Source organism: Coturnix japonica, chromosome 1, assembly GCF_001577835.2.
Source record: "Coturnix japonica isolate 7356 chromosome 1, Coturnix japonica 2.1, whole genome shotgun sequence".
NCBI lineage: Eukaryota > Metazoa > Chordata > Aves > Galliformes > Phasianidae > Coturnix > Coturnix japonica.
Genome location: NC_029516.1, coordinates 68,959,154 through 68,974,111, shown reverse-complemented (window position 1 = coordinate 68,974,111; position 14,958 = coordinate 68,959,154). Strand labels below are relative to the sequence as shown.

Genomic DNA, 14,958 nt, shown 5'->3' with positions numbered 1-14,958 from the left:
AGAAAAGACTGCATTCAAATTTGATTATTCATTAGGAGCTGAGGGCAAGTTAATCCATTAAAACTTTGTTTTAATGAAATACGGCGGAGTGGTTCATTACAAGGAATGTGTTTTAATAAGTCTGCAAGGTTAAGATGTTCTGCTGTTCTGTTCATCAGGATGCTGAAAGATCTAAACAAATATAAGCTTTGTTTACTGAAAGTTCTGGTGTTAAATATCTGTGTGAATTTTCAAAGGATGTGTGTATGAAGAATTCCTAAAGATTCATATATGGTTATAAAAGTGCTTGGATACACTGATGTGTAATGAACTATTTTATTTTGCTGTACTACCAAACTACAGTTTTATACCATGCTATTGATGGGGAGCGCATCAATATCTACACTATGTGGTTTGTCCTCTAGCAGCTATAATTAACATTTGTTTTCTTCACTATAAATCAGTCTGTATTAATAGAATTCAGCATGTCTTACAGTACCACCTGATATTGTTGAGTGTTAGACTGTTGACCTAGAAAACAGCTAATTTAAAATGACTGGGGCCTAACAGTGTATCTTTTGACACATATTCTGTAAGTTTTTAAAGTTTTCTTTGGAATCTAGTATTTCTTTAGTAATTGTTTCTTGCACCAGAGTCTCCAGATATCTAAACTGTTTTTAAGCAGTCTTAACTCATTCATTTCCTATCAAAGGAGGGAGTTTGTGCAATTGACTGTTTACAATTAAGTCAAGATTGTTTTCTAGACCAGTAATAGAGTTCAGGTGAATCGCAGTAGTGCATTTATTTTGACTATGTCTTCTACCAGAGAGAACTCGCATTCTGAGCTATGTGGGAAGATGTTCCTTCTGATGATCATATGAGAAATACAGTTTGGTGACAAGTTTGGGGAGAGAGTCTTTACTTTTATTCTGTGGAAGAAGAATGCGTCTCCCCGATGTGTACTTTTAATCATAAAGTTCTATTAGGAATTGTATTGCCCCGGTGCAGCGAGGTAAAATGGCCCCTCATATTGGAGATCTGTGTGAAGGCATTGCTGATCTTTTATTTGTAGCTTCCAAATTCTAGAAGCTACATTTGGAATGTTCTGCCTCAAGCTGCCCATTTATGATTTCTGTTTTGCTTTGGTTTTTTTTGTAAAAGCTTTGAAAGAAATGCTTCAACCATTTCTAAATCAAGTTAGAGAAGCAATATGGTTATGCCCTGATTGAAGGTTTTTGGGTTTGGGTTTTTTTATCCTAAGTACAGTTGAGAACCTAAAAAAAAATGATCATGTCTTAGATATTAAGTGTTATGGGAGTTATGTGTTTTAGGACCGCTAGAAGCCTTTGAAAAATATTTGTGTCTACTTTCTCTATATGGAGTTTTTAGAGTCCAGCTGCTGGGTTCCCTAGAGTTGTGTGTGCAGAGCATTCATCATCACACATCCCTAGGCTTGGAAAAGCTGAGCTGGTCTTTTCCTCTTCTTCAGTCTGTTGTGACACCAGGCATTAGAACAGAAAGTAATGTATGCTCAGCTGTCTCCTAATTTCTGAATCCTTGGCATTGCATTTTTAAATGTGCTTTTTGAATACAGGTCTTTTATGTAGCAATCTGCATGTTTGTAGAAAAATTCTCATGCTGGTAACATGTTCCTTAGTGATAAATGATTCATATCAGACTAAAAATTGCACCTCTACCGCTTTTTATTGAGGCTGCCTCCGCTACGGCTAATTTACAAGTTTTTGCAATTTTAAGCCATCCACTGTGGCTTAGGTTGAATTTCCACTGTGGATTGCAGCAACTGCAGTTTCTAGAGCTTCAGCTTTCTGGATTAAAGGATTAGAAAGGGAGCTTGCACCTATTTAGAGCAGCTGAGAGGCACTAAGCCCAACTACATAAAATGAAGATGCAACTGAAGTTTTATCAGTGGCACCCAGAAGATAAGCGGAAGAGCAATTCTTCAAGAGTTTCCTATGTAAAAAGAAAAGGATCTCGTGTAGATAGTGCTTTGTGTAAGGCCAGTTGATACCACAACAACTAATGGCAATGGGATGTGTAAATTTCCTAATGAAAGTTCATATCAGCTAACTCACTTCACTACTGCCCTCAGACAGTTGCCTATCTGCCTATCCCACTCTGAGAATCCTTTGCTGACAACAGTGCAACAGTTCTTTGTCAAATGCTACAATGCCAGAGAATCAACCAGGTGCTGGAGTCGCCCTACAACATGTTTTGCATGTTGTCTTGTTTTTAATACAGCACTTGCCTTCTTACTTTATTCCTGTGCATTGCTAGGAAATGACAGTTGTACAATTCAGGCACAAAGAGAGGGTTTAGCAAATCATGAACTGTTTTTCATTTGCCTCATTAAACTGCTGTTAACTGCTTCAAGCCATCTGTTTAAAAATAATCTACACATATTTCATTTGTACTTGAGAGCATGTAGACCTTCATTAGAGCAGATTTTATTATTAATGTTATCTATAGGGGGCTTGATGATGTTGTAGAAAACATCTCACTGCTCACACCAAACCTTTCCCATAAACAAAAGGAGGAGTTACATGACTAGAAAGTGGTCCCAGAATTTCATCCAGATAAGTTTTAGTGCCACAGATGTGGCTGAGATTAGAAAGCCCTACTATCTCAGCCCTGGAGAGAGAGAGAGAGAAATTTGGACAGACAAATAAATTTATCTTTAAAGAAAACATTTTGTTTATTAAAAAAAACAAATCAATGAGGAATGACTCTCCATCCCATCCCAAGCTCAGCTTCGTTGTCATTTCAGTTAGACGCCAGGCCTGCTGCATATCTCAGTGTTTTGCTGTGAAATAATTGTCCTACTCTCTTCATAGGAGGCTGCTTCAGCAGTGAGAGAATTGATGTCTGATGTGAGTAAAATCAGTGATAGTGGACAGTTTCCCAGGACATCCCATCCAGCAGTTCCTTGAGCAGCCGGATTATTACCCTCCTGAAGTTCAGGGCCCTGACTCTGCTTTTTGCCAGGCCTGCATTCCTCCAGATCACAAACTGCTCCAGATCACAAACTCGCCACAGCTCAGGCTGCCTCCAATCTTAACTTCTCTAATGCTTTCCTCCTCATTGGTGAGCACCAGGTCCAGTAAGGCTTCACCTCAGGTCCATCTATTACCTGGACCTGGAAGTTTATTCCCCAGAAGACTCCAGGAGTTGACATTCATTGTCATTTGCTGAAGAGTGGGTGTGAGCCCAGTGAGCGTGTTTTAGCAGTGGTGATGGTGCCAGTGTCATCTCTGCTGGTGCAGATTTTGACAAGTGTGGCATGCAGGTTCTTGTCCATTGCTTGAGTAAATGCACATCTAATGCTGGTGAATGTGTTGAAAAGTATTCTTTTCTAGCTGAGAACGTGCTCTGTCAGATAATGTTATTGTGCTCTTTGTATGTGTTGTAGTTTCCATGGAGATATATAGTAAGCATTACTTTTGGAGTGACCTACATAATTGCATTTGGTTGCAAATATTGATGATACACTTTGCAACTGCCCCTACTGACCTTTCTAATTTAGAAGAAGAATTCCCAAGGAATCCTTTCCCTATTGAAAAAGATCATATGGGTCTACTTTGAAAAAGAAAAGGGGAAGGAGGGAAAGGATGTAAAAATCTTAATTTGTCTTCTTTCAAACAGAGTGATTATTCTAAAAACGTTTACTTGTTGTTGAATAGAATATGTGGTTTCTGCCATATTGGATATGCCCTCACACTTCTGTTCTCTTTGCTATATTTGTCTTATCTGGAAAGAATTTTACTTCAGGATTTCACTTTAAAATAGCTTTTTACACTAAAAAACTTTAAATGATGAAGAGCTGATTACATAATTCTTAGAAACCAAATATGTGAAAAATTCAATTCATGGTCAAATTTGCAAAATGCTTAAACTTTTTAAACATAATACCTTCAAAGCTGTCTACTAAAAAGTAATGCCATGTCCCTGTCACAAACTCTTTTATTCAAATCATGACCTGTGCATTTTGTTCTCTGAATTTGACTTGAATCTGAAAAGATTGGCATGCAAGGTTAAGGCATAATCTTAAGACACTTAAGAAACTTGAAATATTTTATGTGCAAAACATTTTTGAGTAAAACAATTTGAGCAGAGCCAAATTAAGTGTCTGAGTCTACCTGAATTTTGGCTCAAAGAGCAGTGGAGGTCACCACTTAATTAAGTTTTGATAGGGAGCTATCTGAGTAGGACAGAATGGTAAGTAATGACCCAAATCTGGTTTGTCTTGGTTATATGTCTTTTAAAGGATCTTGAAAAATATTGCTTTGTCATTTCCATGCTAAATGAGAGAAGCTCATCAGGAAAAGTTCTTTAGTTTTCAATCATTTCTACTTATCCTCCCTACACAAAATGAAGCAAATTCTGCTTTGGCAGCTTCTTATTACCTTATCTGCTGCAGATGAGATGGCACAGAATGAGCTTGCCCTTTCTGACAATCTTCCCTGAGGTCCAGCTGTGAGGGGCACCAGCTAGGAGTGGTGGAGCCTGGTGTTTAATCCAGGAGGAGCCTTGAAAACAGATGGTAATTGTTGTGAGGTTTGCAAAATGATAATAAACAGAGACCTACTGCAGGGAGCTGAGGCCCTCAGGAACTCTTCACCTTACTATGTTTTTGTCTCTGCTTGAACGGGAGGAGAATCTTCACCTGAGAGACTCGCACAGCTCCATGCTCTGAACACATGAAGATGGTGCAAAAGAGGCTGCCTTGGAGGTGGCTCTGTGTTGTGTGTCCTGATGCCACTGGATCCTGCATTCCTTGTACTTTTTAGCCAAGACAAGGAGAAATGTGGAGGAGGCAGAGAGCTGCTGATCAGGACAGTTCTGAAATTATTGTCTGAAGAAGCAGTGGTGAAACAGGGAGCATTTCTAATAATTGATTTTGGAAATTCACTTGAAATGTGGATTTGCCACTTCAAGAAAGAAATGTTTCCCACTCATCTTCCTGTTCTCGTGCCCTGGATCCAGCTGGAGAGGCTAGAAGAAGAATGCTGCTCAGAGACAGTAGCAGCCCTGTTCTGACATCTGTGAGGGACACCTGGTGCATTAGCAGTGCAGGCAGCAGTCTTTGAAGTGGCAGAACTTGGCTGAAGAGGAGGTAGAAGTAGTTTTACGCTGCATCTCTTTTGAAGGCAGTCCCTTGAGAAGCTATGACAAGAGCTGTAACTTTGAAGTCTTGAGACGATTTATTTTTCTTTGACAACCATGGACCCTTAGTTCTCCTGTCTGTGAGAATGTAATTGTTCCTTGAAGGAGTGATTTCTAGTGCTTGCATATGGGGAAGAAAATGACTCATTGCCTGAATGTCCTCTTACAGCTTAAAACTAGAAAGCGGATTGTTTTTAGTGAAGTCATGGAATAGCTGGGTGTGAAAGTCTCTCAGAGGTGCTGGAATGGAGAAAAGGGGTATGAAATTATTTCCCCCAAACTCGCAACCTGAAAACACAGAGGAAAGCTAACAGGCTTTCTGTTTGCCTCTGCATATGTTCAGAAATCATTGAGTAATTAGCAGAGGAGTTGAGAGGCAGCAAGAAGAATTAGGTACAAGTAAAAGCATCTACCAGCTCTGAATTTCTGCTTGTAACTCTAGGAGGCATGCAGGGCATAGCAGTGCTTGCAATATAAAATGGGAGAGGTCTACTTTGTCTTTTACACCTTTATCCCTGAAAGTTTGTAAATAACACCACTTTTCTGAAGAAGTTTAAAAGGAAATATTGCATCTTTACTTATTAAAATGTTTTTTGACCATACAGTAAAATGGGAGTTGCATGATTATAAAAACTGTGCATAGGATTTCTGGCATTGTGAGAAAGTCATTCTTAAATATTTCCTCACCATCTTCAGTGATCAAACTAACAGCTGGTATCAGAAGTATTATACTGAGAATGAAGAGGCTGTGTGCTGTTCTGCTTGAGAATGCGTATTAAATCTCAGAGATCATAATAGTTTTTGAATGAAGAGTGTGTACTGAGAGTGTGCTTGCCTTGGTTAGAACTGGAGCTCTGAAGCACTGTCAGACCATCAGTAAGCTTTGTGTGAGGAGGATGTGTGATAGTCACCCAGACAGAAAACATAGGTACTTCTCAGGTTGTCTGTCAGCACAGAGTAGCAGTGACGCTGCTTGTGAAAGTTCATCTCTGCAAGGAAGGAAGAAGGTGACAAAAAGTAATCTGGGCATTAGGAGATCTAGGTTATGTGGTGCTGAATTCCAGTACTTAGACAGCCTTGCAGTGTAGCACATGGTGTGGCTGCTCAAGCATAGAGAAACAGAGCAGGGCTTGTGGTGTGCCAGGAGGAATTTAAATAAGAGCATTTACTTTGAGAAGTTCATTAGTTTGTTAAATAACTGTTGGGTTGGAAGTAAAAAGCTCCTGGAAAAATCAGATTCTTTATAGTTCATGGTGATTTATAGCCAGCTACACGACCTAGTCACTTTCTGGACACTGAACTCTTATGTTTTAATATACATACACACAGATGTAATTTATACAACCCTAGCAGCAAAACAGTTAGGTACTGTGGAATTAAGTAAAATCTTTGGTTCAACTGAATCTGTGATATAAGGCACAGTTTGTGTAGACAACAAGTAGTGGGCATGAAAAATTACCCTGTCTGCTATGAGTATTCAGATCTATGAAAGAAGTTGGAAGGGAATACATTACAGCCTTGTTCTACTAAGTAGGCTTAAGTAATGGTAATTCTACAGTGGTATATATTCAAATGTAAGCGTATGTTTTAAATAAATGAAAGGTGCTATTGTATAAGCTCTTCAACTTCTCTTTTTTTTACCTCTTTTCTTCCTGCAGATCACACATCTGTGGGCGGGCTGGGAGACAGTTTTTATGAATATTTATTGAAAGCCTGGCTTATGTCAGACAAAACGGACACAGAAGCAAGAAAAATGTACGACGATGCCATTGAGGTGATTATAATTCATTGAGTTTTCTTGTACAGTAGAACTTAAAAAGCATATTTGATAATGAAAAAGAAAAAAACATGTAGGACTTGTTTTGATTATGTAAGCTTTACCCTGAGTAATTTCAGAAGTATTTTTCTGAAATATAACTGATGCAAATTGCTGTGCTAAAAATGTTAGCTCAGTGTTGTAATGTAGTAATCCAAAGCACATTTTATTGGAAATGACTCTTAATAACTGTAAGATGTACAAGGTGACCAAGTTTTTTGTTTTGGTTTTGTTTTTTTTAATCCCAGGTTCAGAGTAATTCAAGAAATTAAAAGTCCTGATTTGTTTTATTCTTCAAATTATTTTCTAAAACTTTTAGATGTTATCTTCAGTATTTATCTTGTGAAATGCAATTCATACCACTTCCTTGCTTTATCCATCTTTTGTAATATGGTCTTGTTTGTTTTCACAAATCAAGTAGTGCCAGCCCAAGAAGACCAGAGGCAGTTCAGGGGGATTTCGGGTAGGGACTTTTTTGTGATGCCTCTGAGCTTTATAGAATCATAGAATCACAAGGTTGGAAAGGACCTACAAGATCATCTATTCCAACCGTCATCCCATTACTGCAGCTATAGCAAACCACTAAACCACATCTCGTAGCTCTGATGCATGACTGTTATTCCTGAGTTTGCCCATACACAGGCATCTTACTTTGTCAGGCTCACTTATACCCATATATATGTCCATGTACCTAAGCTGTTGTTAATAATAACAGAGTGACAGTAAAGCTAGCTTCAGTTGTGTTAGCTGTGGTGCAAACAGCAGCAGGGATTGTGTGATCTTGTCCGCATACAGATTCATACTTGGTGCCAAACCTGTTCCAACCTCTGCATGCCGTGTTGCTTTCAACACAAGCCTTGAAAGCTCAAGGCAGGTAGTCTCCTAAAGAAAAATCTCTGTTCTTGGAGTTCTGAAAATTCACATTGGAAAAAGTAAGTGTAGTAAAATTCCAGTTGAAGGTGCTTTGAAACTGTAATGTGTCTTATTTCATACCTGAATTTCATCAGCTTTGGCTTTCAGCTACTTGAACTTTTTTTTTTTTAACCTTGTTTGAGGATTATTCAGTCATGTAGCTCTTACCAACAAAAATACGAGGGACGTGCTCTTCCAAAAGAGATACATGATTTCTTTTTATGTCACATTATAAAACAGTTCTTTCAGACTCTGAGTTACTTCTTAAGCTCTAAGTACTTTCCAGTGTCTTTAGGTCTGTGGAGACAAGAATTAGATATGTAGTTTCTGTAATGCTTCTGTTCATTCTAATCATCACATGATTCCTTCCCAGTTTCTTTCACCCAGCCAAGAGCTGTGTTTGCATTCTTAACCTTTGCATCCCACTCTCGTCCATTTTTCAGTTGGTTTGACTCTGAAATTTGTTGCAGTATTTTTGATTTACTGCTCTCCTACTGCTGTGATTTTCATTCCCAGTTCCTTGATGCATGACCTTATACTTCTCTCTATTAAAACACAATTGTTCAAGTGATACCTATTTTATCACTTGTTCTGTATGATTTTATAGGGCTGTCTTTTCCTTTATCAGTATCTATACCTCCATCAATTTTAGTATCATTTGCAAAATTTTTTCACATTTTTTTTTCTTGCAGATTACTGGTAGAAATGCTGCCTGCCGTTGAATAAAAGCATCCTTTCAGAATCTTTATGTAATAAGGATTTTTTGCAATCCCTTTTGAACTGTTTTATCAGTCCAGCTGTTAATCCACTTCATATGTGTTGCCCTGATTTTGTTTAGGACCAATGTTTTGTATAATGCCAAAGAAATTCCTAATACTCCTAGTGATATCAGCGTACACTTGTCATTTGATCATTTATTTTTTTCAAACTACATAACTAATTTTATATGGTTCTTTCATTAACCTTTTAAAATGCTGTTACATCATCAGCTATTTGTCACTCTTTTTGAATTTTGTTAGCTTTTCCAGTGTTGGTAGTTAAAGCAGTAGCTGAATTGTTTCAGTAGTTCTAGATGCCGTTTTTTTTGTGTCCTCTGAACTTTAAAATTTAGTAGTTAGCTTTTAACATCTGTTGTGGTTACTGTTGAAATATTCTATTTTGGCTTTTAGATACTGGACAGTTGAAAATTAGTGAACATAAACTTTGATTCTCTTTGCTGTATGTCCAGTCTCACAGATATTTTGCGTTGGCAAACCTCTGACTCTTGAGACACAGCAAAGCAAATATGGGACTAGAAAGGGTGTTGTGCATAGGACAGAGAAAGAGCCAAGCTGTTCCTGCTTCTTAGGTAATATGACCTGCAGTGCATCAGAATGCTTTTCCTGCAGCTTTCTCTCAGCCAACCCCACTAGTGCACATTTGAATCTATGTGAACAATAGTGATTTATACATTTTGGAATATCCTTTTGAATCAGAGTTTGTATTTATTTCAAGTCCTACTTAATACTGAAAAGGATGTGCAAAGAGTCAGAATAGGGGTTTGTTTTACATACTTTAAATATTGAATTTTTAATTAAAATCTCCAATTATTTTCAGAGCCTATTCCTTCGCTCTCCTTTTATTGTTGCCCATACCATAGTTCTTCCTTCACAGATAACATTTCTTATTGTTTGATTTTCAAAACACCGAGCCAAGTCTTAGTGTCATTTATGCAAACAGAAGGGTGTAAAATACATTCTTCCTACTCATAGTACAGAGTTGGAAATGTTCTCAGCACCCACCAATCTAAAAGAAGGTATCTGTTCTGCCACATTGCACTCCTTTAGCTTATATAATGAAGAGTACAGAAGACAACACCACACTTTCCCTCTCAGGTCTTGCAGTAGACTGTGATGTCCTATCCCTTGAGATACTGAGAGGAAGAAAGATGATGATAGCACGTGTTTTTCAGATGTTATGGTTCCCAATCCATGTCATATAAAGTCTTAGCCAAGCCACTGCATACTTCATAGCAGGAGTGTGAACAAATTCTCCACAACCTCTACATGCTCCTGTAACGAGTATAGTCTTCTACTGCAGAGAACGCATCTTTTCAATGGCCTACTGTGTAGATTCGCAGAAATTGTGATACTTGTTGAGAATTTTTTGTGGTGATAAATGCTGAGGATGAACAAAACTTCTTTGCATTCAGCATCTTCATTTGGACCTTCTAGCCAGCCTGGCTTAAACTGTGCTATCCTCCTTACATTGGCTGGAGGTCGGGAAGCTTCCTTTTGATCTGTTCACTATGACTGCTCTCAGCTGCTGGACTCACAGAATTGATCTATGCTCTTTGTTATTGCACAGCATTAGATATCTAGAAGAAGAATCCAGCAGTGTATTCAGCTGTCAATGACAGCAAGTTCTGTTCCAAGACAGCTCAGAGATTGCAGGTTTTTTGTAATATTTTGAGAGGACTGCATTTAATTTTCTTGTTGAGGGTGCTAGTTTTGCTACTCTGAAAATAGTACTTCATTATTACCTAGCTAATGTATAACCAGTATAAACTCTTTTAAGCTCTCTTGTTCATTTAAGAAAATAGCCTATTTCTCAAAAAACGATGCCTCAAGTTTTATGTACCATATGATCATAGAAATTGTACTATCATCATATATCATTTTTGCCACAATCTTTTGCCACAGTCTTGGATAACTGAATCAGTTTAGCTAATGCTATACATCTTAGCATCATCTTAGCACCTCCTGTCTTTCCTGTGCCAGTGCTTCCAGGACAGGTGACAGTTAACAGTACCAGGTATCCCAGCAGTAGAAGCCACAGTAGTGTAGCAGTCCTCAATACCAATTTGCATGATTGCTGCACAATCACTTTGCAGCCATCAGTTCCTCCTTGATCAATTATTCCTGCATTCTTTTCACTGGATCCTGTCATGAGCACAAAATTCAGATCTGTCAGTAGTATTAGTGAAGAAGTAAACCCAAGAGGGCTGCAGATAGCAGCACATCTCTTTCATTACTTTCAGAATACATGGACTCAGCAGAAGATAATAGAGGAATTTTACCATCCAAATGATAAGGAACAAGTAAAAAGGTAGAGCCTTTATGTGTTATTACACTTTCATCTCCCTGTAATCCACTACATTGGCTTTTATCTAGTGCATTCACTTTGGGCATATAGGGACTACAGGAACTGCGTTGGCTGCATTGCTGAGGTGTAGATTCCCATCATTATATCGATTTAGAAAAGTTGTTGCTATCAGACATTATTTCAGTATCTGGACAGTCCAAATAGTGCTGAGTTCACTAAAGCTGCTTTAGCAGCCCTATAGAAGCAACAGTAAAATAAATAAATAAAAGTTAACTTGGAATATCTATTGTTACAGCTATTTCACTATTTACTTTTAAATCTGAATTATAAGATGTTAATTGATTAATCCATGTATTTGTTACCTGAGTCTTCATGGTAACAGCAAGCATAGATACTGTGGTGGATACCAGTGATAGCACTATGTACAGCAGACATGGCCTCCATTTTCAAGATAATCCCTATAGTTTATTAAATGCAACATCCTCTTTCTGTGTGGTCTCAGTATATATCAGCACCTTTGAGGTGTAATATATTGTAGGCATCAGAAAAGCAGCAGTGAGGAGTAATAATTCACTTCTTTAATAGATCTTGAGGACGAGAAGGAGAGTAATAAATGCCTTTTTTATGGCACTTTAATCCTTCGACTCTAACAAGCTTTAGAGTATTCTGACCAGAGCTTCCATGTACTTTGAAGGAAGTTGTGCACCTATCAGATTGATACAAAAGAGACTTTGAGAAAGAAGGTGGAAATAATGTGTCTATGATGAAGAGAATATTGGTGATGGACTTGAACTGTAACAACATTCTTGTTACAGAACAAGAAAAACTATATAATGATAAGAAGAGTAATTACTGCAGTAGATGATGGAGATTATCACTTTCTTTGAAAGAGGCTTAAGTAAATATGTTTTTCCCTGTAGCTGCAAACTTTCCATGGAATTTGCAAACTTTGGCAAGTTACATCAGCTCTTCTCCAAGCAGTGACATGTGTGTGTGATTATAAATCACAGGCAAGAACATACACAAGTACAAAAGTGCATAGAACAAGCAGCTGTTACTTCACCTTCTAATAATAGTGCTTCTTTGTGAACAGCTGCACAAACCCTCACCCATTCTTTAACCACGTGCAATCAAAGAGCTGCTGTGAAGAAGCTAAAAGGAAGATGGAGCATTCTTCTCGCTTTCTATTAAAGGCTGACTAAGAGTACAGGTGCTGCATTTACATACATTGCTGACTGAAAGTATCCAGAAACTTTGTGTGAATACACACAACTAGTACGGTACAACAGATATTTACTTCTCATAGTTAACAAGTAGATGAGCAGTCAAGTGAACCATAAAATGTGCTTAATTCTCAAATAAAATTATAATGTCATCTGTGTTGTGGCTTTTCTTTGACAGGTCTTGTAAACGTAACTTAGTAAGTAGGGTATTTTTGTGTTCACTGAAATGATGTCCTTATAGCTGTTCATGTGGTACTCAAAAGTGTGTTTCATAAAAGAAAAATATTCTTGTTTTGAAAACAGTATTTTATTATTTGAAGAAGTATTAGTATGTAAAACTTGCATTTAAAGCAGTATTTAAAAGTTATTGTAATCTTCTTGTAGGCCATAGAAAAACACCTCATCAGAAAGTCCAATGGAGGACTGACCTTCATCGGGGAGTGGAAGAATGGGCACCTTGAGAGAAAGATGGGCCATTTGACCTGTTTTGCGGGGGGAATGTTTGCCCTTGGAGCAGATGGTTCCCGAGATGACAAAGCTGGACATTACTTGCAGCTTGGGGCTGAAATTGCACATACTTGTCATGAGTCATATGACAGAACAAGTAAGATACATTGCTAGTTATTTCAGTAGCCAAATACGGAAATTGTTGAAATTATTTCTAAGAGTTGTTACGGACTTACTCCTTTTCTAGTTTGTGCTGTTTTTATACCAACATAATTGTCTTAACGTCAACTGTATTTACTTCTCATCTCCACCATGGTGAGTAAATGTGAAATCTTCCTGCATGTTTGCCCCTATTTTTGCATCAGTTGGCTACAGTATGGAATGTGGGTGCGGGGATGAAGGAGTATGTGTGAATTCTTGTCATCCCAGATTCAAAGGCAGTTTTTCATTTCATATATATTACTCTTACAGTTGTGTAGAGTGAGAAATTTGCAAAAGCAATTTCAGCTGATTTTAGTAATAATGCATTCTGGCTAAGCACAATTAGAGTATAGAGGATGGAGGTTACTGTGCAAATTGTGATATGATCAAAGACCCGACTAATGAGAAGGCGGTGTCAGCCTTCGTGGTTGGGCTGGAAATTTCTCAAGTTAGTCTTTCGGATCATGTTCTCCTTTATTTTTTTTGTCTTTAATAGTGACCTTGGTGCATAAAGTTGGAGTGTGCTTCTTACACTTACTATGGCTGTAAAATCAAAAGATAATTAAAACACGGGAGTCTTAGAATAATAAACTGGAAGACCTTGACTGGACTGTCAAAACAAAGAAGTTAATAGAAAAAAAAGACCAGGAGCTCTTAATGTAAACTGGGAGTTGAAAAATTTTATTGTAGCCTTAGTCTGTGTCAGGTGAAGAGTTTTCAACAGAGATAAGAGAATATTAACACTGCCTTAAAAGACATGTCTAATTTGTCATCCAGGATACTCTGTACAAATCTGAATCCAAAGCAGAAAGAATGCAGATAAGGACCAACAAAGCGATGAGGGTGACAGACCTTTTATCTTGCAGTAAGAAAAGAAGTTGACCTGCTTAGATGAGAAAAGTAATATCCGAGAAAATAATAGATTTCTTGTTGTATCTGTGGATAAACACTAAAAAGAAATACAGCTATTTTAAGCTAAAAGTAGCACAGCTGAATAAAGAGCAAGAATTTATATGCTTGCCATGCATAAATATAGCCTAGAAATTGAAAACAGCTTTGTGTGGCCATCAGAGAAGTGAACTTCTGCAATAACATCCTTGTAGAAGTGATGGGAACTACTCGTAGCAGTTTTAAGATGAGAATTCATGCATTTGTTCACTTGGATTACATAGTATCATTATAACTTTACCAAATACAAGGATTCTTAAAGAAAAAGATAGGAGATGATATTGCAGGCACTGTTGCTTTCTGAAAACTCGCATTACAAATTTTAAATTAGATGTTAAGAATTGGCAATGCTAAATTTACAGTTGCAAGTACAGCCCTTTTTTTTTTTTTCCCCTTCAGATTTTTATTCTGTACCCTAAATAAGTCAGAAGACAGAGGGATAAAAATGTTGGTTACATATTTAATGACTGTAAGAACACACGTAAGCAATAGACTGAAAGTTGTACAGACAGCTGTGAATCTGCAGTGTCCTACTTTTCTTTTGTTCAGTCTTACAGTCTCGGTAGTTTGTTGGTTGTTTTTTTTTCTGCCCTGATTTTTCAGAGAAAATAATGATCTGCTATGTGTGAAATGTCAACAGCTTCTTAATGCTATAACAGCAGAAGTTCAACATAATTGTATATATAGTAATGTGACAACTAGCTGCTTACAGAAAGACTCTCTTTTGGAGGACAGATAATTGTCCTGGTTCAGATGATAAATCTATTTTTGAGTCAGCATAGGCAGAAGCTTCTCTTTCCTATAGACTTGGGAGAACATTTGCCCCATTTGGTGTCCTAGAGGAGACAGCAAGGCACTGAGGCTGTGGTCTGAGGACAGAGAGCTTTTTTCTTTGGGTAGACCAGAAGCATCCTTTCCCTCGTCTTCCCAGGGTTACTCATAGTAAACAGAAGTATGTAACTGGTCTTACTATATTTTAGTGTTGCTTTACTACATCATGACACAGCTTAAGTTTCTTTAAGGGGCAAGTATGAAAAGAGCTGCAGTTCTGAGATCCAGTCTTAGCAAAATCAAAGCAGAATTTCAAAGAACGGAAGCATTTATGGAAAAGAAGGACATTATATTGCCAACTGTCAGTATCTTGTGCTTATTGCAGGTGTAAAAGCA

At 37.7% G+C, this 14,958-nt stretch overlaps 1 protein-coding gene across 1 annotated transcript in view; it reads left to right on the top strand.

Moving 5' to 3' along the window:
* The window catches only part of MAN1A2 (mannosidase alpha class 1A member 2), a 106,027-nt gene that overhangs the window by 74,335 nt on the left and 16,734 nt on the right, over window positions 1–14,958 (top strand). Inside the window, exons 9-10 of the mRNA XM_015873576.1 lie at window positions 6,819–6,934; window positions 12,580–12,799. Coding sequence (XP_015729062.1) covers window positions 6,819–6,934; window positions 12,580–12,799 — 336 coding nt within the window. The remainder of the gene's footprint in view (window positions 1–6,818; window positions 6,935–12,579; window positions 12,800–14,958) is intronic.